This window comes from Camelus dromedarius, chromosome 28, assembly GCF_036321535.1.
Source record: "Camelus dromedarius isolate mCamDro1 chromosome 28, mCamDro1.pat, whole genome shotgun sequence".
In the NCBI taxonomy this organism is placed as follows: Eukaryota; Metazoa; Chordata; class Mammalia; order Artiodactyla; family Camelidae; genus Camelus; species Camelus dromedarius.
Window position 1 is genome coordinate 27610446 of NC_087463.1, and position 27350 is coordinate 27637795.

Below are 27350 nucleotides of genomic sequence, written 5' to 3' on the forward strand. Positions count from 1 at the left end.
ATCAGCAGTTTTGATCTGCGTTTCCCTGATGGTCACTCGCACTGAGAATTATTGCTTGTGTATTAGCCATTTTTGTGTCTTCTTTGGAGAAATGTCAAGTCCTTTGGGCCGTTTGCCTTTTTATTGTTAAACTGTACGAGCTCCTTGTATATTCTGGACCCTAGACCTGCACCAGATGTATGACTTGCCATTTTTTCCCTCCTGTGAGCTGTCACTACTTTTCTTCAAAATGTCCTTCAGTGTACAGAAGAGTTTAATTTCGATGAAGTCTAGTTTATCTTTTTTTTTTTTTTTTCTGCTTTTGCTTTTGTCGTATTTCAGAAACCATTGCCTCCTCAGGGTCACCAAGATGTCCTCCTGTGTCTTCTGATCAGACTCTTCCACCCAAGGGTCTGTCGGAGCTGCTGTTGCTTGTGGGTTTTGGTGACTTTTCTGAGCAATTTACATGAAGTGTACCTTTGGTCTCGTGCGGCCACTGATACCTCTGTTCCATCAGCTTCATGCTCAGCAGATGGACAGAGATTCTCAAATGCCAGGAACAAAACCAAACACAAGCCAGTCTTATCCGGTGGACTGTGTGTCGGGGCCCCTGCAGCATCCAGCCCCCACTCATCCCAGCCGTACCTGCATCCCCTGCTCTTGCCGCGGAGGAGGGGCAGGCAGGCCCCCCCAGGTGCACCGGCCCCAGGCTTGTGAGTGTGCTCCTGGAATCTGCTGGAGCTTTTCCCGGCCCTTACTCCCCAGAGCGTCTCATTCCCCTGCCTGTTCTCCCAGGAACTGGGTCCACTCTCCTCCCTCCAGTCCCAGGCCTGGTACCCAGAAGGCAGGCTGTTGTTCTCAGGGGTGCCGCTGAGCTGGGAAGCGGGTATGTTAAAATGCTGAGAGCTCATGGTTGTTACTAACATTCAGCTGTTTTTTCTCAAGTGTCCCCTGGCTGCTGCCAGCCTTTGGTTAGTGTCCAGAGTCCCAAAAAAGTCAGTTCTGGTGGTTTTTACCAGTTTTCTCAGTGCTTTAATGGAGGGATGAGACTTGGAGGTCCTTCTCTGCAGCTTTCCAGTCCCTCAGAATTTTAAGTGGAGAGCCAGGAATATCCCTTTTTACAGGTTCCCTTGATAATTCTGATGCTGTTGGCCCACGTCCACACTTTGAGAACACTGCTGGACTGTGCCTCTCTCTCCAGATTACTGCCTCGCTGACATCCCAGATTTACTCCCTGGAAATGGGGTCTGTCCTAGCAACTGTCCTGGTCCTTTTATGTCCCCGGGTTGGCATGCCCTCTCTTCTTGTGTCACAGTGCAAAGACATGTCCAGTGCCAAAGCACTGGCCCCACCAGGTCAAGAAGCAGAGGGGACCATCCTGAGCAGCAGACTCGGGGGAGGAACGGAATTGCCCTCAGCAGTGTGAAAAAGGACCCATGAGTCTCTGCCAAGGACAAAGTCATCAGTGTCACTCATGGACCCTCTTCGATGTGGTTCCTGAATCAGTGACCCTGCTTCCAAACAGGTTCCTAGACGTAAAGGGATGACCCAGCCCAGGGCAGAGGAAGGAAGGTAAAATGAAGCTGTGGCTAAAGACATCGCCAGACTTTAAAAATGTCCATACTCAGGCCAAAAATGATTTCGTCTCATTAACATATGTTGTGAAAGGTCCTTTTAACAAGTGCTGAGTAAACCAACACATTTCGGAATTTCAGATGCTGGTCTGTGCACATGCTATGGCAAGATAGGGACTCATGAAGAGGAATGTGACTGCTTTTGTGAGTTTCTTGAACCCTGGTCTTAGAAGAAGACAAAGAAGCAGTCGTATAAGAAGCCCATCGGGGATCTTAACTTTGCCCAAGCGTTCTTGAGAAGGCGGCCAACCTGACGGCCAGAGCACACATGCTCCCCAGTTAGTGTGGGGACCCATATTCAACACCTCGTAAAGGGGAGCTGGGTTAGCAATTCCCATGCTACCAAAGAGATTTCCCTCTTTCATGTTTTTAAAGCAGCGAACTTAAGTCAGCTCTGGGGGCCATAGGCCCCTTTGAGAATCTGAGCGTCCTCTGTTAGAAAAGTGTGCGCTCACAAAAGGCTTGTGTGCGGTTTTAGAAGGCTCGTAGGTCGACCCCCTGAAGAATTTTCGCGGACAACAAATAGCGAGCTTCTGGTTTAGAGGATCAAGACAGACTGAAGCACTATGAGTTTCTCTGCATCAGCACCTCTTATGCCCAGGTGTACAGCAGAATTATCTGAACGCTTTTAAAAAGCAAAACAAAACCTTTCTTATTACGGGCACTTAAATGTGCACAAAAGCAGAGTGAAAGCACGATGAGCCCTAGTGTCCCCATCAGCTGTGACATTCAGGTTAGTGTCTGCACGCCACCTCCAGAGAGGCCCGCCTAATGACAGTCCAGACATCGTTTCACAGGCATACAGCACTACGGACCTCTGAGGGACACACACACCCCGTTTTTCACATGAGCCATGCTATTTTCATGCCTTTAAAAATGCCTTCAAACCATGTGCAGTGCAGGGTGTTCTCACTTACTCTCAAATAGCTTTTTGTAGCTGGTTCCCTCAAATCTGAATCCAAACAGTGTCCACACACTGCATTCCGCAGTTTGGCTGATGCTTCTTGAGGCGCTTTTGAATCTGTCTCAGTACCCCCTCGTTCCCCCACCACGCGCACGCACACGCACACGCACACACACACACACAAGGTAACCCCTGATGGCTACCTTGGCCCAGTTCTCTTGAGGCAGCATCTCCGGGCCACTTGTCCCTGGTTCAAGACCCCTGTGTGGGCCACTTCCCCCTCTCTGAGAGAGAAAGGAAGGCGGTTCCACTTAACAGGGCTCTGCAGGAAGTCTCAAGGGGTTGGCAGTTTGGATCATGGGCAGACGTCAGGTGTGCAGGAGAGAAGAGCCAAGCAGATTGGCTGGACCGGCCCTTGGTTCGGCTCCGTCCCCAGGCCCATGGGTCGTGCGCGCGGCCGTGTGTCCCGGAGCCCTCGGCTTCCCCTCCTGACCTAACGCGTGCTCCGTTCCTTTGCAGGCCCAGCCTCTTGACCCGGGCCCGGCTCCTGGGGCCATGGCCCTGCTCCCTGGGCACGCGGAGCAGCCGGGCCCCGAGCTGCTGGGCGGCGGCGGCGGCGGGGTCCGTGCCCGGCACGTCATCATCAACGTGGGCGGCTGCAGGGTGCGCCTGGCCTGGGCGGCCTTGGCGCGCTGCCCCCTTGCGCGCCTCGAGCGCCTGCGGGCCTGCCGCGGCCACGACGAGCTGCTGCGCGTGTGCGACGACTACGACGTGAGCCGCGACGAGTTCTTCTTCGACCGCAGTCCCTGCGCCTTCCGCGCCATCGTGGCGCTGCTGCGCGCCGGCAAGCTGCGGCTGCTGCGCGGCCCGTGCGCCCTCGCCTTCCGCGACGAGCTGGCCTACTGGGGCATCGACGAGGCGCGCCTGGAGCGCTGCTGCCTGCGCCGCCTGCGCCGCCGCGAGGAGGAGGCGGCCGAGGCGCGCGCGGGGCCGGCGGAGCGCGGGCCGCCGGGGAGCCCGGACTGCGGCCTGGGGCCCGGCGGGCGGCTGGCGCGCGGCCGGCGGCGCCTGCGCGACGTGGTGGACAACCCGCACTCAGGGCTGGCCGGCAAGCTCTTCGCCTGCGTGTCGGTCGCCTTCGTGGCCGTCACGGCCGTCGGCCTCTGCCTCAGCACCATGCCGGACATCCGCGCGGAGGAGGAGCGGGTGAGCAGGCCGGGGCCGGGGCCGGGGCCGGGGCTGGGCGCGGGCGGCCGGGACGGGCCAAGCGGTTGGATGGGGACCTGACTTGAGACCGCGGCCCGGACGCAGCAGGGCCGAGGCAGCGCTCGCTGGGTGGTGGTCTTAGACACTCCTCGCCCTTGGTGGTTGAAACCACAGGCTCCCCTCCCGCTCGGGTCAGGTTGGCCTGCAGAGAAGGCCTGAGCCAGGCGGACACATCAGGCTGCCTGCTGAGCCCGCAGCAGCTGCTCCAAATGTCAGGCAAGTTCAAGGACTCAGCGTGGCTTCTGGGTCAGCAGGCCTTCTCTGCTGACTCCCCGACAGCCCGGCCCTGGAAGCTTGGACGATTTGGAGCAAAACGCTCTGTCTGGAGAGGTGTGCTCCAAACTCAAGTCCTGTCTTCCTGGAGGGACGTGACCTCCGAACCCTTGCAGGTGCCCAGCTCACGCACAGCCGGGCTGGCTCTGTTGAGATGCTGGGGCTCATTTTGTGAGCAGTCTGCCGCTTCTGTGTGTCCTGTGACAAGTGTCATGCTCGGGGGGTTAGGATGTCACCCAAAGCTTGTCAGCGTCTGTGCACTGAGCACATCACAGAGCGTCCTGTCAGGGGAGGCTCAGGGTTTGTGTCCGGATTGGCGAGGGCGCTACATTATTGAAGGATGTGGCTGAGTGTTGCCTGCACTTTCTCACAGGGTGGCTGGGGCATCCTGCTTGCCCCTCCTCTCCACCAGCCCCAGCTCCAGCTGCTAGGGACCTGGCAGCGCCTCTGCCTTGAACACCCCCTTAGGCAGAGCAGGGCAGAGCTCTGAGCCCCTCAGAGCCCTTCCCGGGTCGGCCGGGTTATGCCCGAGCTCACCTGGTGGGGTCAGCTTATCATTCAGACACAGCGAAGAGCTGTGTCCTCCTGGAGCACTAGCTGTTAGCCGGCTTGACCATCCCGACTGCAGACTAAATTTAAATGTAAATTGTAGGACATTGGTTTCGCTTCCTTCATGGTTTGGGTGTCTGATTTCTGAACTGTCGTTTCCAGTTGTCTTCACTAGGCCCTAGTTTGGGATTCTGCTTCTAAAAAGACACCACGTGTTTGGATTTTCTGAGTAGCAATAACTCCATACAATCGAGGAGGGAAATTATTTACACGAGACTCAGGGAACAGGATAAGTTGGGGCTGCCTCGGCTGATGACAGCCTCACGAGCAGTCGAGCTGGCCCTCGAGAAGCCTCTCTGGGGTCCACTGGTCTCCATGTCACCCACCTCTTCCCCATTTCCAGAAACATCACTTCACTCTATGCAGGCACTGTCTTACCAAATCAGTTACCAGATTAGAAGTGAGGATCCCGGTGTTGGTGGGCACGTGGTGAATGTGTCCCTGTGCTTGTGAGGGGATGCCTACCAAGCCCCCGACCCACTGCGCGCAGTAGGTGTGGCCACTGCCACTGGAAGGAAAAGCATTGTTTCATCAGCTCTGTGTGTGTGATAAAATATACAGAAAATTCATCATCTTAACCATTTTTATGCACAATTCAGTGGCATTAAGCGCATTCACACTGTTGTGCACCCATCACCACCATCCATCCCTGGAATTCTTCCATCTTCCCAAACTGAACTCTGTCCCCATCAAACACAAACTCCCAGCCCCAGGCCCCCACCGTCTACTTTCTGTCTTTACAAGTGGAGTCAGGCAGGGGTTGTCTTTTTGTGACTGTCTCGTTTCACTGAGCACAACGCATGTTCTCACGGTCCACCCATGTTGCAGCCTCTGTCAGAATCTCCTTCCTTCTTAAGGCTGAGTGCCATTCCTCTGCATGCATCACGCTTTGTTTATTCTTCACCCGTCAGGGGACATGGGTTGCCTCCTCCTTTTGACCGCGGTGACTGGTGCTGCTGTGGACACGGCAGAGCAAACCTCTGATGTGTCCCTGCTCTCTGTTCTTTGGGGTGTGTCCCAGGACTGGGCTTCCTGGGTTATGTGGTGATTCTGTGTTTACTTCTTCAGGGAGCCTCCCTGCTGTCTTCCCCTGTGGCCACGCCATTGACCCTTTTACCACGGAAGTTACTGGGCACGAGGCATTGGGGGTGGAGAGCAGAGAAGAGAAAAACTTTGGATTCTTCATTATGCTCTAGTTTGTCGGGGCTTTTCCAGTGGAATTTAACTTGAAAGTCACAGGGCTGAAGTATTAGCTGTATGTGATCTCTGATTTTAATTAAGTGGCTGGATGATTTCTTCTTAAAATTTCATGTACTCTTTCAAAGGCTCTGAGAGGTGCAGCCCCAGTGGCTTCTCGGGCCCCAAGTCCGGGTCCTCCACCTGTGACAAGCTGGAGGCTTCCACGGTGCACCCCTGTTCTCGTCCACACTCAGATGCACCCAGTTTTCTTCTGAAAAACGATCTTGGGGATCGAGGAGTGTGCCCGAGAATTCGAAGTGGCCGGTGCAGCTCTGTCTGATGACGGTCTCTCTCCGTCTCTGGCAGCGGCAGTGTTGGTGGTAATTTTTGTGTGTTGATGCAGGAACGCATAGAGAGAGAAAAGATCACTATCCTCCATTATTCAGGGATCAGAGGAAAGAGGCTCTGTGGCTCCTGCTGCTAATGCCTGAAATGCCTCCCTGAGTGAGCAGGTTCCCTGACCGGGCTGGACAGAAGCCCAGCACCACCTGAGGGAGAGCCCCTTGCCGGCTACCCCAGCCCCTCTTGGCACAGAGAACCCGGCCCTCGGCTCTGGGGTGGCCGGACGGGGCCTTTGGAAGCAGGGACTGGCTCCCTCCGCCTTCAGTCTTAGCCCCTTGGCCCACTGCTGCTGTCACGGGATCTTTAATTGTTACACAGGGTCCCCATCCCTGCCCCAGGACGGACTCTGCAGCCAGACTGCCTGGGCCCCATCCAGCTGGTGTCTCAGCCTCGGTCGCAGGGCTGCAGTGAGGGATGGCAGGTCCACAGTGCTCCATGCGGCTGTGCAGGGCGTGTGGCTGCTCCCCTCAGCCCTGTGCTTGCTGTGGGTCAATTTCCTTGCAGTCTGCTGTCCCCCAGAATCCAGGAACTCACTGTCCACCCAAGGCTGTCTCCTCCCAGGGCCGTCCCCTCCCAGGGCTGTCACCAAGGCACCCAGTAAGTTCCTTAGCCCAGAGCCACAGCGGTGTCTCCGTCCAGAACATGGGGCTCACAGATCTAACTGACCGGAGCGTGTTCTCTGCATTTCACTGTTTATGGGAAGGATGGCTGTAAAAGCATCCTTGTGGGATGAGCCTTGAGCACATCGTGCTGAGTCCTGCTGACGAGACCAGAGGACGGATCCTCTGATTCCACTCACGTGAGGCACTTAGTGTCACCAAATCCACAGAGACCCAGAGTGACTGGGGGGTGCAGGGCTGGGCTGGGCGAGTTGGTGTCTCGTGGCTGCAGAGCTTGGGTTGGGAAGATGAAGGAGTTGTGGAGGTAGGGGGTGGTGGCGGCTGCGCAGCTGTGTGAGTGCTGTGCACTCAGACATGGTCAATGGTGGATTTTGTGTTAAGTGGGTTTCACACCCATGTACGTAGCTGCCTGTAGGGGTGTTTGGATAGAAGAACAGAGCAGAGGCCCTGGCAGTGGCCGGGGCAGCGGCTTGCCCATTGCCCCCGAGACTCTGTTTACAGTCGTCCATCCGTCTGTCTGCCCTTGGCCCACGGGTGCTCACAGGTCAGCCGGGGTGGGAGGCTGAGGGCTGAGCTGCTGCCCGGGGTGGGTGGTGAGTGCTGAGAGCCTAGACAATCCAAGCCGTGGGGCAGAGGAGTCCTTGCCCCAGTGCAGTCCCTCCCCTCGTGGCTGTGGACCCGCGCTCTCCGGCATCCCTTGGCACTGCCTGGGGTGCAGCCCAGGGAGCCGTCCAGGGATGCGCCACCACACCCCTTATTCCAGAACAAGCCTCTGTGCTGTCTGTCTACCACCACAGGGCCGCTTGGGGGACGGTGCCTGGCCACGATGGAAAGAAGGGCGGCCCGCAGGGTGCAGACTGTCTTGAGTCCAGCCAGCTGGGGCGGGCTTCCCTGACACGGGGGCCCGAGGACGCCTGGCCAGAAGGCGGCCAGGATCCCTCCTAATGCTTATGGAGAGCACAGAGCCCAGGCTGGGCAGATGAAAGGCCGTGGGGACATACAGCCCCCTTCTGCCTCCTCCTGCCTCCTCCTCCTTCCCACAAGGTGCAGGGGAGCCGCTGGGCAGAGCTGCCTCGACGACTCCGTGGGCCCTTTGTGTCCAGGTGTCAGTGCCCAGATGGGGGCAGTGAACCCAGCCAGCCCCACAAGGACCCCAGGCAGGCCTGAGGGGCAGATGGGGGCTGGGCTCAGCCTCGGTGTGTGCCCTGCATGACCCCAGAGCCTCAGAGACCCCGGGCTGCTCCTCTGGCTCCTTTGACTCAGGGCGGGGGTTCAGCCCAGGCCACCAGCCTACCGTCCTGAAGGCGACGCTGCCTGCGGATGGGCCTGGCTTACGGGAGACTCAGTTTCTCAGGGAGCTGTTTGCCATGGGGCTGTGATGACTCCAGCTTCATCGTGGACCATCTCCGTTTACAAAGGAGACCCAGCCTCAGTGCTGAAGGGATGGCTCCAGGCTCCTGCGGATGGCGATGTGACCCCAAACCTCCCAATTGCAATGCTGTAGGAGCCCCAAGCCAGAGGGGAGGGGAGCCCCGTTTCCCGCTGCCTTTGGGGGTCTCCAGTGGGCCTCTGGACTCACTTTCAGGGGGTATGTGAATGAGACAGAGCATTTTTCTAGCTTTCTCCCACTGTTGGGCAACATGCCAGGCCTGGGGATGGGGCACCAGGTGCCCACTGGTGTGGGCAGAGCACCTGATTCCTTCAGAACAAGGGACTCTCCTGAGAGCATGTCTGGAGTTTGGGGACCGCAGGACAGAGTGCACTTTGGAGCCCAGCTCACCCTCCATGTGCCTAGTGTTGGCCTTGCTGGACATCGCTGAACCGCACTGGCCTCAGCAATTGGGCGCCTGGAGGAGCAGCCTTCCAAGCTGCTGGGAGGGTGGGACAGAGTACTCGTTCCGGCAAACAGCTCCTGGGCTCCTTCTGTGCGGTGGCGGCCGGGTGTTGCTTGGCGACGGTGCTGGGTACCGGGCGGCTGGCGGTGGGGACGGGCCGGTGCGCCAGCCTGTGGGAGAACAGCACGTCCCCAAGGAGGGCGCGGGCGGAGCCGGTGCTCAGAGCCATCACTTCCTCTCCACGGAGGCTGGGGTTTGGCTCTGCCAGTCGATTTTTTCCTTTAAGCTCATATGATTAAATCAAGACCCGCATAATTAGTTATGGATTTCATGACTGGGATTTCAGCTGTTGAATTCACAAAGACATTTGGCGACAGCATCGGAGGCTGGTGACAAGGCTCCGACTGCGTGTGGGCAGACGCATCGTCGAATCTCCCAGCTCTGAGCTGGAGTGAGAACTTGCCGCTCTGCACTGTGTCTGTCGGGGTTCTCAGAGCAGCAGAACCGAGCCCCGGGGGCTGGCTCCCCTCCTTTCTCCTTTGCGAGACGGCTGCCCATGCCTGGCCGGTGTGGTCTGGGCACAGGCGCACAGCTGGAGAGGCTTTGCCACACGAGTCAGCCTGGGGCCCCCAGGCCTGATGCAGATGGCACCTGGCCTCAGACTTCAGAGCTGACGCTGGCATGACTTAGACTCTGGGCTATTGGCATGGAATGAATGTATTTTGCTCGTGAGAAGGATGTGAATTTGGGGCCGGGGCAGAATGCTACCACCTGAGTGTTGTGCCCCCAGAATTCACATGTAGAATCCTCACCCACTGTGTGTTGGAAGAGGGGGCCTCTGGGGGTGATGAGGTCATGAGGGTGGAGCCATCATGATGGGATTAGTGTCCCTAAAACGGAGACCCACAGAGCTCCCTCACTCCCTCTTCCACGTGAGGTCACAGTGTTGATTTAATTGCATGCCCTGTGAGATGGTGCACCTTTTCATAGGTTCTTTGCCATCCGTGTATCTTCTTTGCTCCTATATTTACTGTGAAAACCGGTCAAGGTCTTGGAAGTAAATCTCCCAGTATTGAGACTACCACCATGAGAAGGTCCACCTGGAGCTCATACCTCTCAGACTTGTCCACTTCAAGTCTCCGGGTTTCCTGCCCCAGCACTACCCTGTGGCGGTTTCGAGTCTTCCCCAGAAGCTGGACTCCCTGTGTTCACCTGGAGAGCCAGAGTTGGGGACAGTGGTTTGCCCCGTGTCCTCCCCTCTCTTACTGATCCAAGAAGAGCTGTTGTTGTTGGAAAACTCTGTTCATCGTTTTAGTTGTTTTGAAGATGGAGTGGTGCCTGCCAGGCACCCTACCTACAGGCAATCCATGTGTGGAATCCCTCCCTTGGCGAGCGGTCCTCCAGGAGGTGGCTGTGCTCTGGGGGAGAGTGGGTTTCAGTGAAGACTGGGGGGTTGTGAGGGTCGCTGTTTTCTGATATGACCTGAAAATGAACATCCTGAGAGAGAAACTCGGCACTTCAGAGAACTGTTACGCGGCGCAGTTTGGTGCAGAGCTGGGAGCAAACAGCCACCAAACCTCAGGTCCTATCCTGGGTGGTCGGCCGGGCCCCCTGAGACCCGCCTCCCACCCAGGCAGCCAGTCCCGCTGCTCCCCTCCCTGCCCACCTGAAAAACAGGGAACTTCAGATTGTTTCCTGGTTGGAAACAGAATGCCCGTTCCTTACGGAAAGCTTGGCAGGTACAGAGCCGTGTACAGAACGAAGTGCGAATAAACCGGGAGGTAACTACTGGCCCCTGGATTACTGCCTCTGTTCCTCATGCCTCTTCAGGAAACTGTGAATCGGCGTGGGCACGTCTAGTTGCCACTTGGCTCCCGTACAGAGTAGCATCCCAGCAGTCGAGGTGTTTTGTCACTTGAGTGCTCCCTCCCTCCTTCCTCCTCCGTGCCCCTACCTGTGGGCCGCAAGCCCGTCCCCCAAGTGTTGCCCCCCAGCGGGTTCCAGTCCCGGCCCGCTGGGCCCTGCTGGTGACCTGATAACACTTTGCCTGTCTTTCAAAAGCCCTCCTGGCCTCTTAACTGGCCTTCGACACTACGAGGCTAACATCTTTTTGCATCTTCACCTGCTGTTTGTTCCCTTGTGTCTTCCTTTCTTCTTCATCCGCCTTCCCTGGGCTGCTTGCTCTTGGGTCTGCAGACCTCTGCAGCATGACCACACCGCATCTGTCGCTCCCCTCCAGCCGTCCCTCCTGCCTTCCCTCCTTCCTCCACTCACACTTCCTGCAGCACCTAAGACCCTCTCCCCGCAGGACCCCTGCTGCTTTCCCTTGGTGCCGCCAGCCTGCCCAGACCCTCCCCACCCTCTGTGCACCTGCTTTGTTGAAAACAAAATTGTAAAACAGAATGACTGCCCTTAAATCATGAGCCATACATGGATGCCTGCTTTTACATTATCATTTGAAGTGTAAGGTCACCAGGTCCACTTGAAACCCTTTATCCAGCTCTGATTCTCCTACCAAGCTCCCCCTGCAAAGTGCACAGTCCCTGATGCCACCTTTGCCAGGTCCCCCTATGGGAGCCTTTTCTGTGTGTTCTGTACTGATTATCTAATCTGCCTTATTATTTGCAGATCAAGTGAAAACCCAAGAGAGTTTGCTGAAAAATTATTATAAATGGGTGAATTTGGTAAGGTGGCTGGCTGCAAAATAAATATGCAAACATCAGTCACTTTTCTATATACAATTGGGAATAGAAAATTTAATGGGAAAACTATTCTGGTCACCTTAATAATAAAAACATGAAATGCCTAGAAATAATTTTAGCAAGAAAGATTCAAAATCTGTAAGAGAAAAAAGATGTGTGACTCTACTGAGACACATAACAATGACTAACTAGCGAGCAGCACCGTGTTATCGAAAATCCCTCCCTAAATTAATATAAATTTGTTACACTCTCAACAAAACCCCCGTGAGTGCTTTGGAACCTCATAAAATAATCTTGAGAACCTAGAGAAATGCATATAGAAGACTAGCCTGTGGGTTCTGCAGAGCAAGGGGAACCAGTGTAAGAGACGCCTTTTCTTTCCATGGAGGGAGGCAATTAGGTGTTTATTTATCGGTTTATTTGTTTTAATGGAGACACTGGGGATTGAACCCGGGACCTTGTGCACACTAAGCACGCTCTCTGCCGCTGAGCTATACCCCCCTACCCCAGTATCGATGACACTTTAATGTGTAACCACCTCAAACCTGTGGGGTCGGTGTCAGCTGTGTATTTGCTGGGGACTCTGGGTGGCACCTGGGCTGGAGCAGCTGGCTTGTCCGTGAGGCTTCAGCAGGGCTCGTGGGCCCCCAGGTCTTGCCCGGGATGGCTGGAGGTCTGCTCGCTGGCTCGCAAGGTGTGAGGGGCCTGGGGGGGCTCCAGCCTCTTTCCAAGACTCTGCTCGGCCCATGTGCCCACACCCTTGTCTAAAGCAGGTGGATCTTAGTTCACGAACTTGTCCCCAGGATGTCCGTACAGTGTTGGCTGCGGCCGTGGGTCCTACAGGAAACATCCGCTGGTCCTGTGGGTCTGCAGCGCGCTTGCCGGTGAGGTGGTTGTGCCATGCGGTGTCCGCGCCTGGCCGGGTGTCTGTGCCTCCGTCCGCCGGCTGGCTGTACTGACGCAGACGGCAGGGAGGCGCTGCTTTGCCTCGAAAAACAGCCTCCTGCTGAATCCAGTCAAGTGGCACAGAAGCGGGGACGCCAGGGCCCTTCCTGTTGGCATGGGGAGCCGCCTCCTGGCCAGGTTGTGGGCGCTGGGGAAGCACTGGCACCAGGCGGCCGCCCTCCTCCCGGCGTCTCTGCCCTGGTGGAAAGGGCACAGCTGAAACTCAGTGGCCGGTGGGTGTGGTAAAGTCGCTGCTGCCCAGGATTCTGAGGGAAGTTCACTCACTGTGCTGTCAGGGCACCGCATGGGCGGGAGGACCAAGCCCGGCTTTGGAAAGAGGGCACCCGCGGGGAACAGCGACTAAAGTCGGTGAATAAACCAAGAACAGTGGCTGCAACCCTTGTTCCATCGTCTGCGACTCAGATGGAATTCAGACTCACGACTGGAATACCCTCTCCTGAGACGGACGCCCTCTTCGTTACTCATGGGCTGACGTCAGGCCCCACGGGAGGGACCCTAGCCCAGCCCCCCGCAGAGTCCTGCCCAGGGCATGTGATCATGAGCTGGTGAGTGGAGGAGCGGTTCCGAATCGGTCCTGAGCCCCTCGCGGCATCCAGGCCTGCCCATCAGTCCTCACGGGAGAGGCAGCGGAGGTTGGGCTGCAGCCGATGGGAAGACAAACTCGTTCCAACTAGGGAGGCAGAGTGTGGAACCTTGTAACAAAGTTGTCCTCGTGTGTTCACCTGTGACAGCACAGAACAGTCAGTGGCTGTTGACAGGAAAGGGAGTGGACAGCCCTGCGTCAGTGCAGATCATCTGAAATGGGGACACTTACTGTTCCCAGATGTAGGACTGTTTGCTGTTTTTAAACAGTTTGCTCTCAAGTGGATTTAATATCCCGTCTACTTTTCTGTTAGCACCACCAGAGCCTTTTGTCACAGAAAATGGGAAAAAACAAACCTCAACCCAGTTCAGTCGTTACTGTAAGTTTGTAGTTAGTGAAATGAGTTAATAAATGTTTTCTTTTAAGTACGTATGGGTGGCAGAGAGAAAACCTGCATACAAGGGCATTAATGAGTGAGTAACTCATAGGGACAGAGCATGTGCCCTTCCTGGTGTCCAGTCTGTGGCGGGCCCCCAGCTGCGGATGGCGGCTCTCTTGGCCCCCGTGGTTGGTGGGTGTCAGTGCCCAGAAAACACACAGGCAGCAGAGGGGCACGGATGTCTGAGGGTCTAATCACAGCCCAGATGAGTGCAGGGGCGTCCGTGAGCCTTGGATCTTTGGGGAGACACTCAGCGGGCGGACCCCATGGCTGGCGTGCGGGGCGTCCAGGCTGAGAGCCCAGCGGTACCCTCGCGTTTATGAGTCACGCTGGCCGCCATGCTGTGTCCTCCCCCTCCCCCTCCACATCAGTGCAGCAAGAGCAGCGGCGCGTCGTCGCACAGACTCAGCAGGCTCCTTGGCAGAACTGAGGTCCCTGCATTTCTGATGCTCTGAAACGAGAACAAAGCTGGACGGAAGCGCGGCCAGTGCCAGGCCTCCTGTGACTGGTCTCGGGCCGCCAACCGCCCCCCAGCCTCTGTTACTAAAGACACTTGGCCTGGTGCGTCCATTTATTTTCACTAGAAAATCAAAGCAGGGTCAGTGCCAAATGGGCGCCTCGCTGTGGAGGCCGCGCCTTCCGAGAAGGTTCTAAAACCACTTCGTTTCCAAAAGTCCCTGGTGTCGGAGGCAGCCTGACCCACCCCCATCCATGCTCCCTGCTGCCCCGGTGGGTGTGGACGGCACCTCGCGGTGCCTGAGCCACCTCCCAGGGTCCTCCTGCCCATTTCCCCACACCCAGACCCCGGGAGCTTCGGGCAGCTCGCAGCTGCAGGGGAGACCGGGATGAGAGCGGGAGGGCACCTGGCTCCCACAGCCCTGACTGCAGCTCTGGCCGCCCGCCTCCAGGAGACCTGAGCAGGTTTGGGGGTGCAATTGGGGGGGGCTGCCACAGGCATCATGGGAGAACCTGCTGTGTATCTCGACCCACAGCTGTCACCCCCACCACCCACCACAGGCGCCTGGACGGCCCCTCTCTGGAGGAACGTAGCTCCTGAAAGCAGAAGGTTCCACCTGCTGGTGTGGGGCCGCCCTGTCTTCTCATCTGCGAAGCCCAGGGGCCGACGAGCCCACCTGCTCAGGCAGCTTCCAGACAGTGCGTGTCGGCCCGGCAACGGAGGGGAGACTTCGGGGAAGAGAGGGTGAAGGCGGAGCCTGGAGGAACTGGGGACCCCAGGGAGCCTCATGGACACCATGGAGGAAGTGCTTGTCCGCAGGCGGACCAGACCTCGAGGAGCAGCCCAGGGAGGAAAGCGGTGGCACCCAGGTGGGAGGTGTTGGCGCATGTCTGCAGGCCGTGCAGCGGCCAGGACGGAGCTGCCGGAAGAGCAAGCATGGAGTTGGAAGCCTGGTCCAGCAGGACCCCTCACCCGCAGGAGTTCCCGGGTGAGCCGACGGAGGGAGGACCTGATGGCCCTCTGGTGTCGGAGTTGAGGACCAGGGTCCCGGGGCAGAGAGCACCCGAGCGCTTCCGCGATGGAGGGAACCAGGAGGGCACATACAAAGGGTGGACGGGCCTGGGGTGCCGGGCCTCAGGGTGGACGGGCCTAGGGTACCGGACCTCAGGGTGGACGAGCCTGGGGTGCCGGACCTCAGGGTGGACGGGCCTGGGGTGCCGGGCCTCAGGGTGGATGGTCACTGTGGTGCTGGGCCTCAGGGTGGATGGACCTGGGGTACCGGGCCTCAGGATGGACGGGCCTAGGGTGCCGGGCCTCAGGGTGGACGGGACTGGGGTGCTGGGCCTCAGGGTGGTTGGTCACTGTGGTGCTGGGCCTCAGGGTGGATGGGCCTGGGGTGCTGGGCCTCAGGGTGGACGGTCACTGTGGTGCCGGGCCTCAGGGTGGATGGGCCTGGGGTGCTGGGCCTCAGGGTGGATGGTCACTGTGGTGCTGGGCCTCAGGGTGGACGGGCTTGGGGTGGCCCTCGGTGAGGCGGGCCAGGCAGCCCAGCGGTCAGTGCTCTGATTCTGACCTCTGCCCTTACATGGGTCCCTTCGGTTTGGAAACGCACTGACTCAGATTTATGCACTTTTCCACGTCAGTGTTAAAGTTCACTGGCAACACTGACAGCCTGGACGTGGTGGGCAGCCTCTGCAAAATTCCGAGTGGAAATGGCTTTCTGCCCACCGTCTACATTGGCCCCAGTAGCCGTCAAGCATGGGGGTGGAACAAAGACTTTCCAGACAGGCAAGGGCTCCGAAATTCACCTGCTGTGCACCTTTTCCTCGGAGGCTGCTGGGGGATACGCTTCAGTAGAACCATGGAGAAACCAAAAAGGAGACGGCGTGGTTATCAGATCCAAGGAGGCAAACGGAGAGGGGCAGAGAGAGCTCCAGGCCACAGCTGCCGCAGGAGGCAGAGGCCCCGGGAGGCAGGCGGGTCTCCGGCAGGAAGCAGAACATCAACGTGTTTGAACATTTCAGGAAAATGCGCCATGACTCATAGCAAGCTAAGAAATTTTAGAACAAGGCCATAAAACTTAAGGAAAAACAAAGCATTTTATGAGGGAAAGAAAGTGTAACGCAGACCACAGCTTGGCTCGGCCGCAAGCAGTATCCACACTGTCCCGCTCGTTGTAGGCGTTACCGCGAAACGTGGTCCTGCTGTTTTTGGAGGAAAGGGGTCGTGGGTGTGGGGGTGCTGGGGTGGGCTGTGTGAGAACCACACCTTCAGCTGCGCAGTCACAGGTGCACACAGCCAGATAGGGCGGAAGTGACCATCAGAGGGAACAACTGGAAATCACTGTCCGGGAGGTGGAGTAGGGGTAGGGGTGCTGTGTTTTTATTTGTCTTCTAGGTGACTTTTTAAAAGTTATATATATCTGCTACTTTTGTAAGACGAAAATTAAATTAAAAACATGTCCAGTCACCAAAACTCACTCAAGAAGGAGTAATTAATGTAAATAAACATAAGCTTATTACAGACATATAATTCATAGTTTAAAAGCTTCCAAAAAGAAAACTCTAGTCGCAGATGGTTTCACTGGCGAATTCTACCAAAAGTTTAAGGAAGAAATAATACCAATTCTACACAATCTCTCCCAGAAAACAGAAGAGAACGTTTCCAATATTATCCTGGCACCAAACCAGGCGAAGACAGTACGAGAAAAGAAACAGCTCGGAGCAGCGTCTCTCATGAATATAGATACCAAATCCAGCAAAATATTAGTAAATCAAGCGTGGCAATATATAAAAGGGTGGCACATCATGACGAAGTGGAGGTTTCCAGGAAAGCAAGCCTGGCACAACTTTTGAAAATCAATCAGTGTAATTCATAATATTAACACACAAAAAGAGAAAAGCTGTCTGATCATCTCAGTAGACGTAGAAAAAGCATTTGACAAAATTCAATATCCATTCATGATTAAAACAAAACGCTTCTACCGTCTAGAAGTAGAAGGGAATTTTGCAGCCTGATGGAGAACCCGCAGCTGGTGGTTTTCCTGAAGACGAAAGATGAACGGTGGCCTCGCCCCCACCATGGGGAGTGAAGCCTCGTCAGCATCGCACCAGAGATCCTCACCAGGCAACGAAGAAGAAACAGGAAGAACAGATACACGCTGGGAAAGGAAGCAATAAAACTATGAACACGAAAAATCCCAAGAAACCCACAAAGAAGCCTGTAGGGCAAATAAGGGCACTTACCTGCGATCAGCACCCCAGTCGTTTCCCCAGGGAGGAGAAAGCTCGTCTCCACACGCAGACCTGCATGTGACCTGCGTGCCAGGCTTTGAAATAGCCCCAGACTGGACGGAAACCACTCACTCCTACAGCACAGATGAAGGGACACACTGGGCCATCCATACAGCGAGCCGGCCAGCAGCACAGGAGAGCAAGCTGCTGGTGCCCAGGTGACCCGAAGAGGGAGACCCAGCTCAGAGGCCGCCTGGGGTGGGGTTGCGCTCACAGCGGGGCGAGGGGGTCGGCAGTTGCGGAGTTAGGGAGGGGCAGCACGGGGCCTCGGGGATGGCAGTGGTGGTCAGCGCTCCACCTGCTTGTCCCACGGGAGAGGTGTCCCTCCACCTGAGGCTTGGGCACATTTCTGACGGTCCCTGAGCCGCTCCCCAAACCGGCATTTCCAGGGTGAGTGTGCACCTGCCGTGAAGGCCCTTACATGTGTTTGTGAGGCGTCTGTGCAGATTTTTTACTCTTGGAATCACCCTGGCCTCCAGTCCTCGGCCTGGGGTGGTGGCTCGGGTGACCCTGTGCTGGTGGGGAGGGGGTTAAGTCTGCGTAGCTCCCTGAGGGAACGACTCAGTGACTTCTGCTAAACGTGAAAGTGCGCCTGTCTGACAGGCCGAAGCCGTCACGGCCCTGGAGAAACGCTCGCAGTTTGGGTTGGTTGGTTAGTTGGTTGGTTTTTTTGGCGCTGGTGGACAATACCGTTTACCGAAGGTTTAAAGGCAGGCACCAAACCCAACACGCGGCCTTGCGATGCCCAGATGTGCGGGGCCGTGGAAGGCACGTGGCCACACAGCCCAGCACCCTGTGTCCACGTCTGTAATCAGCTCAGACTCAACATGGTCACAGAGCTGCTTCCTTGGGGGCAGCTGGCCTTCAGTTCTTGAGCCACAAGTGGTAGAGGAGCGCCCAGTCCCTCTTCTAGAAAGAGAACACATTAAAGGGAGGGGAGGACCCAGTCCCGGGGCACCACCTGCTGGGGCATCACGTGCAGACTCGGGCTGGTGCTGAGGTCCTGGCCGCCAGGGACCCAGTGCCCGGGGAGGTGGCAGTGCCGCGGGGAGGTCCCGGGGAGCCCAGGGAGGGCGTCAGGCAGGCCTGGGGGGTGGGGTTGGTGCCCGGTGGTGGGAGCTGCAGCCAGTTAGTTGGTTGGGAAGGGGCGGGGGTCCTGCCGTCTGAAGAGCCGGTGGGGGGTGGGGGGTGGGCCACTCCCCTCAGACGTGCTCCTGGCCTCCTGCCCTAGAGGATGACTAGGCGGTCCCCTCCTGTTCAGTGGACCCCTCTGTGCCTAGGACCCCTCACCTCTTTCACAAGGTTTACAGACTCTCAGGCCCCGCGGGCTGAGGAAGCCTTTGCTGGAACCTTTCCCCAGCACCCTGCCCCCTCCCAACATCCCAGCCTCCTGGGGGTGGGCCCGCTGTTTTTCAGCCCTCAGCCCCTCAAGTCGTTCCCCATCCACAGCCTCAATGCAGCCCTCTCCACCAGGTTGTCCAAGCTCTTGTCCGGGCCCTCCTGGCAGCTGTGGCCTCCACGTGGCTGGACCCGGAGTCCCTGTGGGAACTTCCACTCTGCACAGCTCCGCCGTCGCCTTAACCTCATCTCCGCCTGGTCGAGGTCATCTCCACCCCAGTCTGTGGGTCCCCACATCCTAACCTTCCACTTCCAGCCCCACCTCTCAGCCTCCCTGCCTCCAGTCTCCGCCCACGCAGCCTCCATCCACCAGAAATCTTTCCTGAGGGCACTGCAGGTCAGTCCTGGGCTGCCTGCATGTCCCTGCCTCTTCTCCCCACCTCTCAGGACCCCCTTGTCTGTGGGGGACCCTCCTTCCAGGGGCCTTCCTCCTCCTGCCAGCTTGGTATTGGCATCTGGTCCGCGTGAGTGGCGGGCCTGGAGCTGGGGGTTCCTCAAGTTGAGCACGCCTGCCCTCAGCCCCTAGCCCACCGGCAGCTGGAGGTAGAGGGTAGGGGCTCCAGTGTGGGGCAACCCAGCCACAGAAGGGGGCTCTGGGTTCTGGGGTTCCTCCGGTGTTACTCCCTGTTCCCTCTGTGGAGCCGACAGCTGCTTGGGATTCTGAGGGGAGCCCTTCTCCTGGGCTCCAGGGGCTGTTGTTACACTGTTGGTCGGAGATATCCCCGCATTTCCTGTGGGAACAGCACAGGGAAAGTGAAGGGCAGTGGAGGGCACCAACCCCCCCCCCCCCACCAGCTGAAGAACAGAAACAGGTCTGCCACTGCCCACGGGCATCTAGGAGTTGGGGGTCCACTCTCTCTCCTTCCAGAAGCAACTGCCCCCATCTCTGTGTCCTCCTCAAGCCCCCAGGACCAGAGCCCTTCCCTCCCACCCCCGACAGCAGATGGACTGAAGCTGTCAGCAGGATACCCCATCCAGCCACATGGTCCGTCCCAGATGGGAACAGCGTGACCAGAGGAGGAGACGAAAGGGACCTGCCAGCACCAGGCTAAACGGGCAGAATTTAAAAGGTGCCACTCGGCTCAGCAGAGGGGCCAGCGCCCTGGGACCCCAGCCCCACCAAGGCCATGTGACAACTGTGTGAAATTCATGGGGGGCACCAAATGGCCTGGTTACGGGGGGCCCAGCTGGCAGCAGAAAGCCTTCAAACCCGATGAACCAGCAGAACGTAGATCTGCCACTGACCCGGTTTTGGCCAAATAGGCTAGACGTGTCAAATTATGATAAGTGAGGGTCGTTTTCTGGGTTAAAAGTTCCAGAAATAGCTCCCTCCAGTTACCCTGTGTGGCTGGTCCTTAAGCATGCGGGTTGGGGGTGGCTCACAGCACTCAGGGACCAGTCTGTCTCTGGGTGGGCGCACAGGGGCCACTCTTCATGCACGGGGCGAGGGGCCACCTTCCCTGGCCGCCCCCAGAGTCTGCATCTCTCCTCTTCCTGCACGGTGGTGTCTGCAGCCTCCTGGATGGGGCTTCCAGCTACACTCGGCCGAGAGCTGCCTGCCTGCTGAGATGCTGTGGAACAGGAGCCTGAGGTCACCCAGACAAGGGGGTGTCATGTCAGGTGTCTCTGGGGCTGTGGGTCACAGGCCCCCAAGTGTCCCTTGGGCTGAGCAGGTGAGGCAGGTGGGGCTGCAGCCAACTCCACCCCTCCTCCACCCCATCACCTTCCATCCCCCAGTGTGGCCGGTCCCCTCCTGAGCCCTTCCTCCTGCCAGGGCTTTCTAACCATGTCCCAAGGCCACAGCTGCCTCTTGGTGCCTGAATCCAGTTTTCCTGCTGGTTCCGTGAGGCTGGAGCTGCTGTGTCCTGAGGCCCCAGGCCTAGCAGGAAGTCCCTGCTGGTTCCTGTCCAGGCCCTGTGCCCAGGTGTCAGCGCTGCCGGGGCGGTGCTCCAGACTCCCTGAGCCCGACACAGGGGCAGCCCCCAGGCTCACCCTCAGGGCTCGGAGCTCCCCCCAGCCCCATGAGGCTCAGGAGGGAACTCAGCTTTTCCACTAGCAGCCCCCATAAGAGGGTCTGAGACCCAGATGGTGTGGGGGCCCTTCATCCGGGCTCAAGCTGCCACCATCTGTTTGAGGACAGACCTGCCCAGTCACGTCCAGGGATTTATACCAAAGCTGTGACCCGCCTAGGGCCCACCCTTGTGTCCGGGGCCACGTGGGGAAGTCAGCACGTGGCCAGTGTCTCCAGACACAGGACGGTGAGGGTGATGAGAGCAGAGGTGCCGGCGTGGTTCCAAAGGCTCTGGAACAGGAGTGCTGGCCGGCTCCGCTCCACACGCACGAGTCGCCGGGGCAGCACGTGTGCAGGGCCGAGGTCCACAGGGGGCCCCAGCTCCCTTGTAGACCAGCGATGAACTGGCGCCTGGCTCAGGAGGCAGCCCTGAAGGGTCCCACTCACTCCATAGCCCTAGAGCACCAAAGCTGGCGCCACAATGTCTGCAGAACCGAGACCCACTATGGGGGAGCCAGCAGGCGGGTCCTCAGCTGCCATCTGCGGTGATGGAAGCTCACACTCTGGCTGGGCGGGGCTCGGAGGTACACGACCTGGGGTTGGGGGGGACAGTGCAAGGCTCCCTGGGGGCTGAGCAGGCCTGGCCCCAGGTCCTCGCACCTCCAGCGTGAGCTTGGCCCATAACACAGAGCAGACAGCATGGGAGGCGTCTGCTGAGTCTGAGGGTCTCCCGACATTTCCTCCAGGCCCTCAACAGTGACAGGGGTCACCTAGGCACAGCATTTGGGTTGGCGGGGTCTCAAGGTCAGAGGTGAGACATGGCCAGGCAGGGCCCGCCTCTGGGCAGCATGCAGTGGTCTGCAGGCTCTCTGTCTTCAGTTCCATCAGCAGATACCTCTGGACTCCCCTGCACGGGGAGTCCCTCTGTGGCCCCGGCGAGTTATATCCACACTCTCCCACACCCAGCCAGCCACACACTCTGGGATTAATTAATAAGTCTTTTTTGTTAAAAAAATAGCTTTATTGATATATAATTCACATACCGTGCAATTTGCCCACTTAGGACAGACAATTCAGTGGTTTTTAGTACTTTTACAGGGCTGTGCAACCATCACCACAGTCTGATTTTAGAGCATTTCTGTCACCCAGAAGAGACCTGTGCCCTCAGCACTCATACCCCTGGCCCTTCCCTCTTGCCGCCAACCTGGAGCAACCTGAGTCCACGTTGTCTGTACATTCCCTTGTTCTAGATCAGTGGGCTGGAACCATCCAGCATGTGTCCCGTGTGACTGGATTCTTTCTCTCCAGGGTCCATCTGCGCTGTAGCAGGAATCAGCACTCACTCCTTCCCAGTAAAGTCCCACCGTGCGGATCCACCAAGTCTGGTTTATCCGTTAACCAGCGATGGACATGTGGCTGGTCTCCACTTTTTGGCTGCTGTGGGTCAGGCTGCCATGAACATTCGTGTACAGGCCTCTCTGTGCACACGTGTGTTCACTGCTCCGGACACACACCTGGGAATGGACTCGCTGGGTCGTGGGGTCGCTCGGTGTTTAGTCATCTGAGGAACAGTTGGACTCCCTTCCCCAGTGACTGGACTCCTGCCCGCATCAGCACGGCACAGGGCTCTGTTTTCTCCGCACCCTCTCCACCCTGTTGTCACCCGACTGCCTCCTCTTGGCCGTCCTGGTGGCTGTGAGGTGGGATCCTCAAGTGCTTTTAATCTCCCTTCCCCAGTGGTTCGTGGTGTGGGTCTCCTTTTCATGTGCTTCTTGGCCATTCATGTATCTTCTTCAGAGAAATGTCTGTTCAGATTCCCTGCACGTTTGTTCACTGGGTTGTCTCTTCCATCGTTGAGTTTATACATGCTAGACCCAAGTCCCTCATCAGACACATGATCTGCATATATACCCTTCCATTCTGTGGACTGCCCTTCACTTTCCAGATGCTCTGGGTTAGTCAGCTAGGGCTGCCAGAACAAAAAACCACAGATTATGTGACGTAAACAACAGAAATTTGTTTTCTTACGGTTCCAGAGGCTGAAGGCTGAGATCCACATGTTGGCAGGTTGGTTTCTCCTGAGGACAGCGGCCTTCTCCCTGTGTCCTCCCGTGGACCTACCTGTGTGTGCACATTAACCCCCTCTTCTTATAAGGACACCAGTCCGGTTGGATTAGGGTCCACCCACGTGACTTCACTGTAACTTCTTACCTCTCTAGAGACCCCGTCTCCAAATACAGTCACCTGAGGTGCTGGGAATCGGGGAACGTTTGAATTTTGAAGAGAAGTTCAGGCCATAACAGTGTCCTTTGAAGCATGTAAGTTTCAAGTTTTAGATGTGATTAGGTTTAATTTGTCTAATTTATCTTGTTTGCTTGTGCCTTTGGTATCAGATCTGAGAAGGCTCTGCCAAATCCAAGGTCATAGAGATTGTGGAATCACTTCTTTCCAGCCTAGAGAGCTTCCTTTAGAACTTTTCATAAGGCAGCTCTACCAGAAAGGAATTCTCAGCTTTCGTTTACCTGGGAAAGTCCTCATGTCACGCTGACTTTTAATGACAGCTTGGCTGGGGTGGGGTTCCCGGCCAGGCGCGCGTTTCCCAGGCGCCTTGAAGGCGTCGCCCCGCTGTGTTCTGGCTGAGATGCTGGCGCGTCAGTCTCTCTGTGGGCCTCTCTTTCAAGACTCTCTCCGTGTCTTCGCATTCAGCACCTCCTGGGTGTGTCTCTCTGATCTCTCTCTGTTTATCTGCCTGGAGTTCATCGAGCTCTGGGATGTACAGGGTTTTCAGTAGGTTTGGGAAGTTTCCCGCCACTGTTTCTCCAGGCCCGTCTCCTTTCTTCTCTCCCCTGTCCTGCTGACACTTGCTGACCACGAGCGCCCGCCCGCTGGGTGGGGCCCCGGCTCCTCCTCTCTGTTCTCAGCCTCCGTGCCCTCCGCCCACCCGCCGGCAGGCTCACTGGTTCTGTCTCCAGATGGTTTGCAACAACTGCTGAGCTCCTCCAGTGAGGTTCTGGCTTTTGTACTTTTCAACTTCAGAATTTCCATTTGGTTCTTTTAAAATTTTCCTTGATTGATTTTCTCCCTCTGCTGCACTGGACTGTCACCATGCTGTCTACCACTTCTCGAATCAAGCTTCCTTAGTTCTGTGAACATACTGATAATGGCTGTTCTGAAATTTTTGTCAACTCTGACATCTGGTCACTCACATAGACCGTTTCTGTTGCCTGATTTCCCCTCATGTACCAGGCCAACTTTACTGTTTCTTTACCTGCCCTATGACTTTTTATTGGAAAGTGGACATTTTAGATGCGACAGTTTAGGACGCTGCATACGATACTGCCCTCTCCTGCCCGCCCCCCTCAGGGCCTGTTCCTGCCATTGCCTTGTTGGTTTAGTGATTGGTTGGATTATTTTAGTGACGTTTATTCTTGCCCCTGCACCTGCCACACACACACCACATACCTACACACTCCCCATACACACCTACACACACACCCCTGCACACCCAAACACCCACACACCGGTGCACAAACACCCACACACAGTGTTCAGCCCTAGCTGTCGCTCCTCCGGGAGGCACAGCTTGGGCGCCCAGTCACCCCAGGAGGTCACTGGTTCTGGTGGGACTTTGGTCTCTTTCCCTGACCACACCCACCTTTCTCAGCCACACCCCCTGGGACTCAGCCCACTTGGAGGGGGCGGGCGGGGAGCCCCTAGCTCTCAGCTGCAGCCTCTGGGGTGGAGCCCCCTCCTCACTGAGCCAGAGGCTGGGGTAAGGGGAGGAGTTTGGGTTCACATATCAAAGACGCTCCTTTTTAAACGAATTCCCGTAGATTTCCTTGAATAGGCGTTTCATTTGCTGTTGTCCTAGGACCGTTTCCAGAGACTTTACGTGGTTGCTTTTTAACGATTTTCTCCAGTTTTGTTGAGAAGCAGGTCAGCTGAGCTTCTGCTCTCATGCCGGAAGCCGAGCTCGGGGTAAATCTTTTTTTTTTTTTTTAAACCAAGAATTGGGCTTTTTTGGCTACAACCCTTGCCCCTGCAGGGGCACACGTGCCTGGGTGGGCGTCGGGAGGAAGGGTAGCCCGGGAGTGACATCCCTCCCTGGGGAACCCAGGAAGCAGGCCACCCTGCCCCCAACACGTGTACCCCCTCTCCCCGCAGGGCGAGTGCTCCCCCAAGTGCCGCAACCTGTTCGTGCTGGAGACGGTGTGCGTGGCCTGGTTCTCTTTCGAGTTCCTGCTGCGCTCGCTGCAGGCAGAGAGCAAGTGCGCCTTCCTGCGGACGCCACTCAACATCATCGACATCGTCGCCATCCTGCCCTTCTACGTGTCGCTGCTCGTGGGCCTGGCGGCGCGGCCGGGCGCGGGCGGCAACAAGCTGTTGGAGCGCGCGGGGCTGGTGCTGCGGCTGCTGCGCGCGCTGCGCGTGCTCTACGTCATGCGCCTGGCGCGCCACTCGCTGGGGCTGCGCTCGCTCGGCCTGACGGTGCGGCGCTGCGCGCGCGAGTTCGGGCTGCTGCTGCTCTTCCTCTGCGTGGCCATGGCGCTCTTCGCGCCGCTCGTGCACCTGGCCGAGCGCGAGCTGGGCGCGCGCCGCGATTTCTCCAGCGTGCCGGCCAGCTACTGGTGGGCCGTCATCTCCATGACCACCGTGGGGTACGGCGACATGGTGCCGCGCAGCCTGCCCGGCCAGGTGGTGGCGCTCAGCAGCATCCTCAGCGGCATCCTGCTCATGGCCTTCCCCGTCACCTCCATCTTCCACACCTTCTCGCGCTCCTACTCGGAGCTCAAGGAGCAGCAGCAGCGCGCCGCCAGCCCCGAGCCGGTCCTGCGTGAGGACAGCACGCGCTCTGCCTCCGCCTCCGCAACGGAGGACAGCTCGCAGGGCCCCGACGGTGCCGGACCGGCTGGGGACTCCTCGGACGGGCTGTGGCCGCGGGCAGGGCCGGCCTGACCCCGGGGAGCCGCCCGGCTGTGACTCGGCGTGGACTCGGCGTGGACTCGGCTGAGGACTCGGCTCCTCGCAAGCTTTAGAAACAGCACCACGGTGCTCGCCTCCCCCGCGCGCGGAGGGGCCGGGGGCGACCGCGGGGGCCCAGCTTCTGTGGCCGCGCGTCCGGTCCACGTGCATGCTGCTCGACCCGCGCTGCGCGGCACTCGGCCCAGGGCCGACCCCAGCCTGACTCGGGGGCCAGAGCCATCCTGTGCTTTGAGTAAAGAGTCTAAGTCCTGTGAGCATCACCAGCCTGTTCACTCTCCTCTTACGTCCCTTTGGAGTTCTAACTCCACGGCTAGCTAAAAATAAACTCAGCACATCCCAGAAATTCCAAGCCTGTAGCAAATGCCAGAAGGCCTCACTTGTCCCCAGGCCTCACCCTGACCCTCCCCTGCTCTTCAGCCCAGGCAGTTGGGAAGCACAGCGCAGGTGGGGCACAGTGCGGAGGGGCAGCCCCCTGGAGCAGTGCAGTCATCGTCCCTGGAGCAGTCCCTTCCTGCTCCTGCAGCATCACCCACAGTAGGCAAAGCCCAAGTCCCTGCCAAGTGACAGGGACGGAGGTGTGACACAGCTCCTTGCTGGGTTCCAGCCCTGACCTCTGACCTTCCTTCAGGGCACCAGCTCCACGGGGATCTTCCTGGACCCCTCCTCATTCTCCCCTGAAAATGTGCAGCAAAGCTGGAGGCCTGCATGTCAGCCAGCCCCACCTCATCCCTTGCGGCGCCTCTCTGCCCCTGGGTGGGCAGCTGCTGCAAGCTGGCCCTGACAGGAGAGCCCTCCAGTGCCGCACTCCTCGTTCTGCACGGCTGGTCCTTCAGGAGGAAACTGCTTCCTTCTGTGCAGGGGAGCTTGCTGACTCACCACCAGGACCTTCACAAATATTCAAAGTTGTTCCTCCAAGGGCCAGGTCAGTGATGCAGTGACCCAAGGGAGCTGTTCCGTCCCCACCTTCCCACCTTGCTGCACTGGTTCTAAGGGTGCCCGAGAGCCCTGCAGGACCACAGGCCACCTCAAGTCCTGTGATGAGGTGCCCATCTGCCCCTGGCTTCCCTGCCCCTTTTCCCCTAACCCACCCTGCCCCTCCCACACGGGCATAGTCCTCCCGCTGGGCTCTGCTGGCTGTGGTCTCGGTTTCTCCATCCGTGTAAGGGGGCCAGGAACTCTCCAGGTCCACGCCTGCCTGTGTCTCACACACACCAAGTAAATCCACACTGAAAACACTTACTATGGGACGGAGCTGTGTGATTCCTGCAAGATGTGCTGTTCACACAGCTGCTTCTTTGGCAGGCTGCTTCAAGCGCTCCAAAGCACTGCAGGAGGGAGGCCAGGAAATGCGCGCGCGCGCACACACACACACGTGCTCTGCAGTCCTGGCAGATTTGCTGACTCTGGAGGGCACTGGCGAGTGCTTGCTCTGGCCAGTAACCTGCCCCAAACCACTGGGCCAGCTGAGTGGGGCAGAGCACACTTCTCTGTGCCTCAGGTTCCCCACCGGCAAAACCAGAGTGACCACAAAGAGCCTTCTGGCTCCACATCCCCAAGATGCAGAACTCTGGTCCCTCCCAGAGGTCTCTGGTTTGCCTGAAAATGCCAATAAGGCCATTAAGGGGGGTGATTTGTGTCTGTGACATTCCAGGAACCACCAAACACCCTCTCACCCTAATCCTAATCAAACACATCCTTACCCTTACCCTAACCCTCAGGGCTGCTTTCTGCACATGCTATACATTCTTCCTTGTGCCTGGACAGGCCCTCTGCCCACCCTGGCTAACCCACGTGTGCTTTGGGGGTCCTGGGGGGGC

At 57.7% G+C, this 27350-nt stretch overlaps 1 protein-coding gene across 1 annotated transcript; it reads left to right on the top strand.

Annotated features, from left to right (window-relative positions):
• Positions 1 to 391: 391 nt before the first annotated feature.
• Positions 392 to 25784, top strand: KCNG2 (potassium voltage-gated channel modifier subfamily G member 2). The gene is made up of 2 exons (XM_031441693.2): positions 392 to 3723; positions 24715 to 25784. Exons 1-2 carry the CDS (start codon positions 3073 to 3075, stop codon positions 25504 to 25506), a joined length of 1443 nt encoding a protein of 480 aa, XP_031297553.2. The 5' UTR covers positions 392 to 3072; the 3' UTR covers positions 25507 to 25784.
• Positions 25785 to 27350: the final 1566 nt, after the last annotated feature.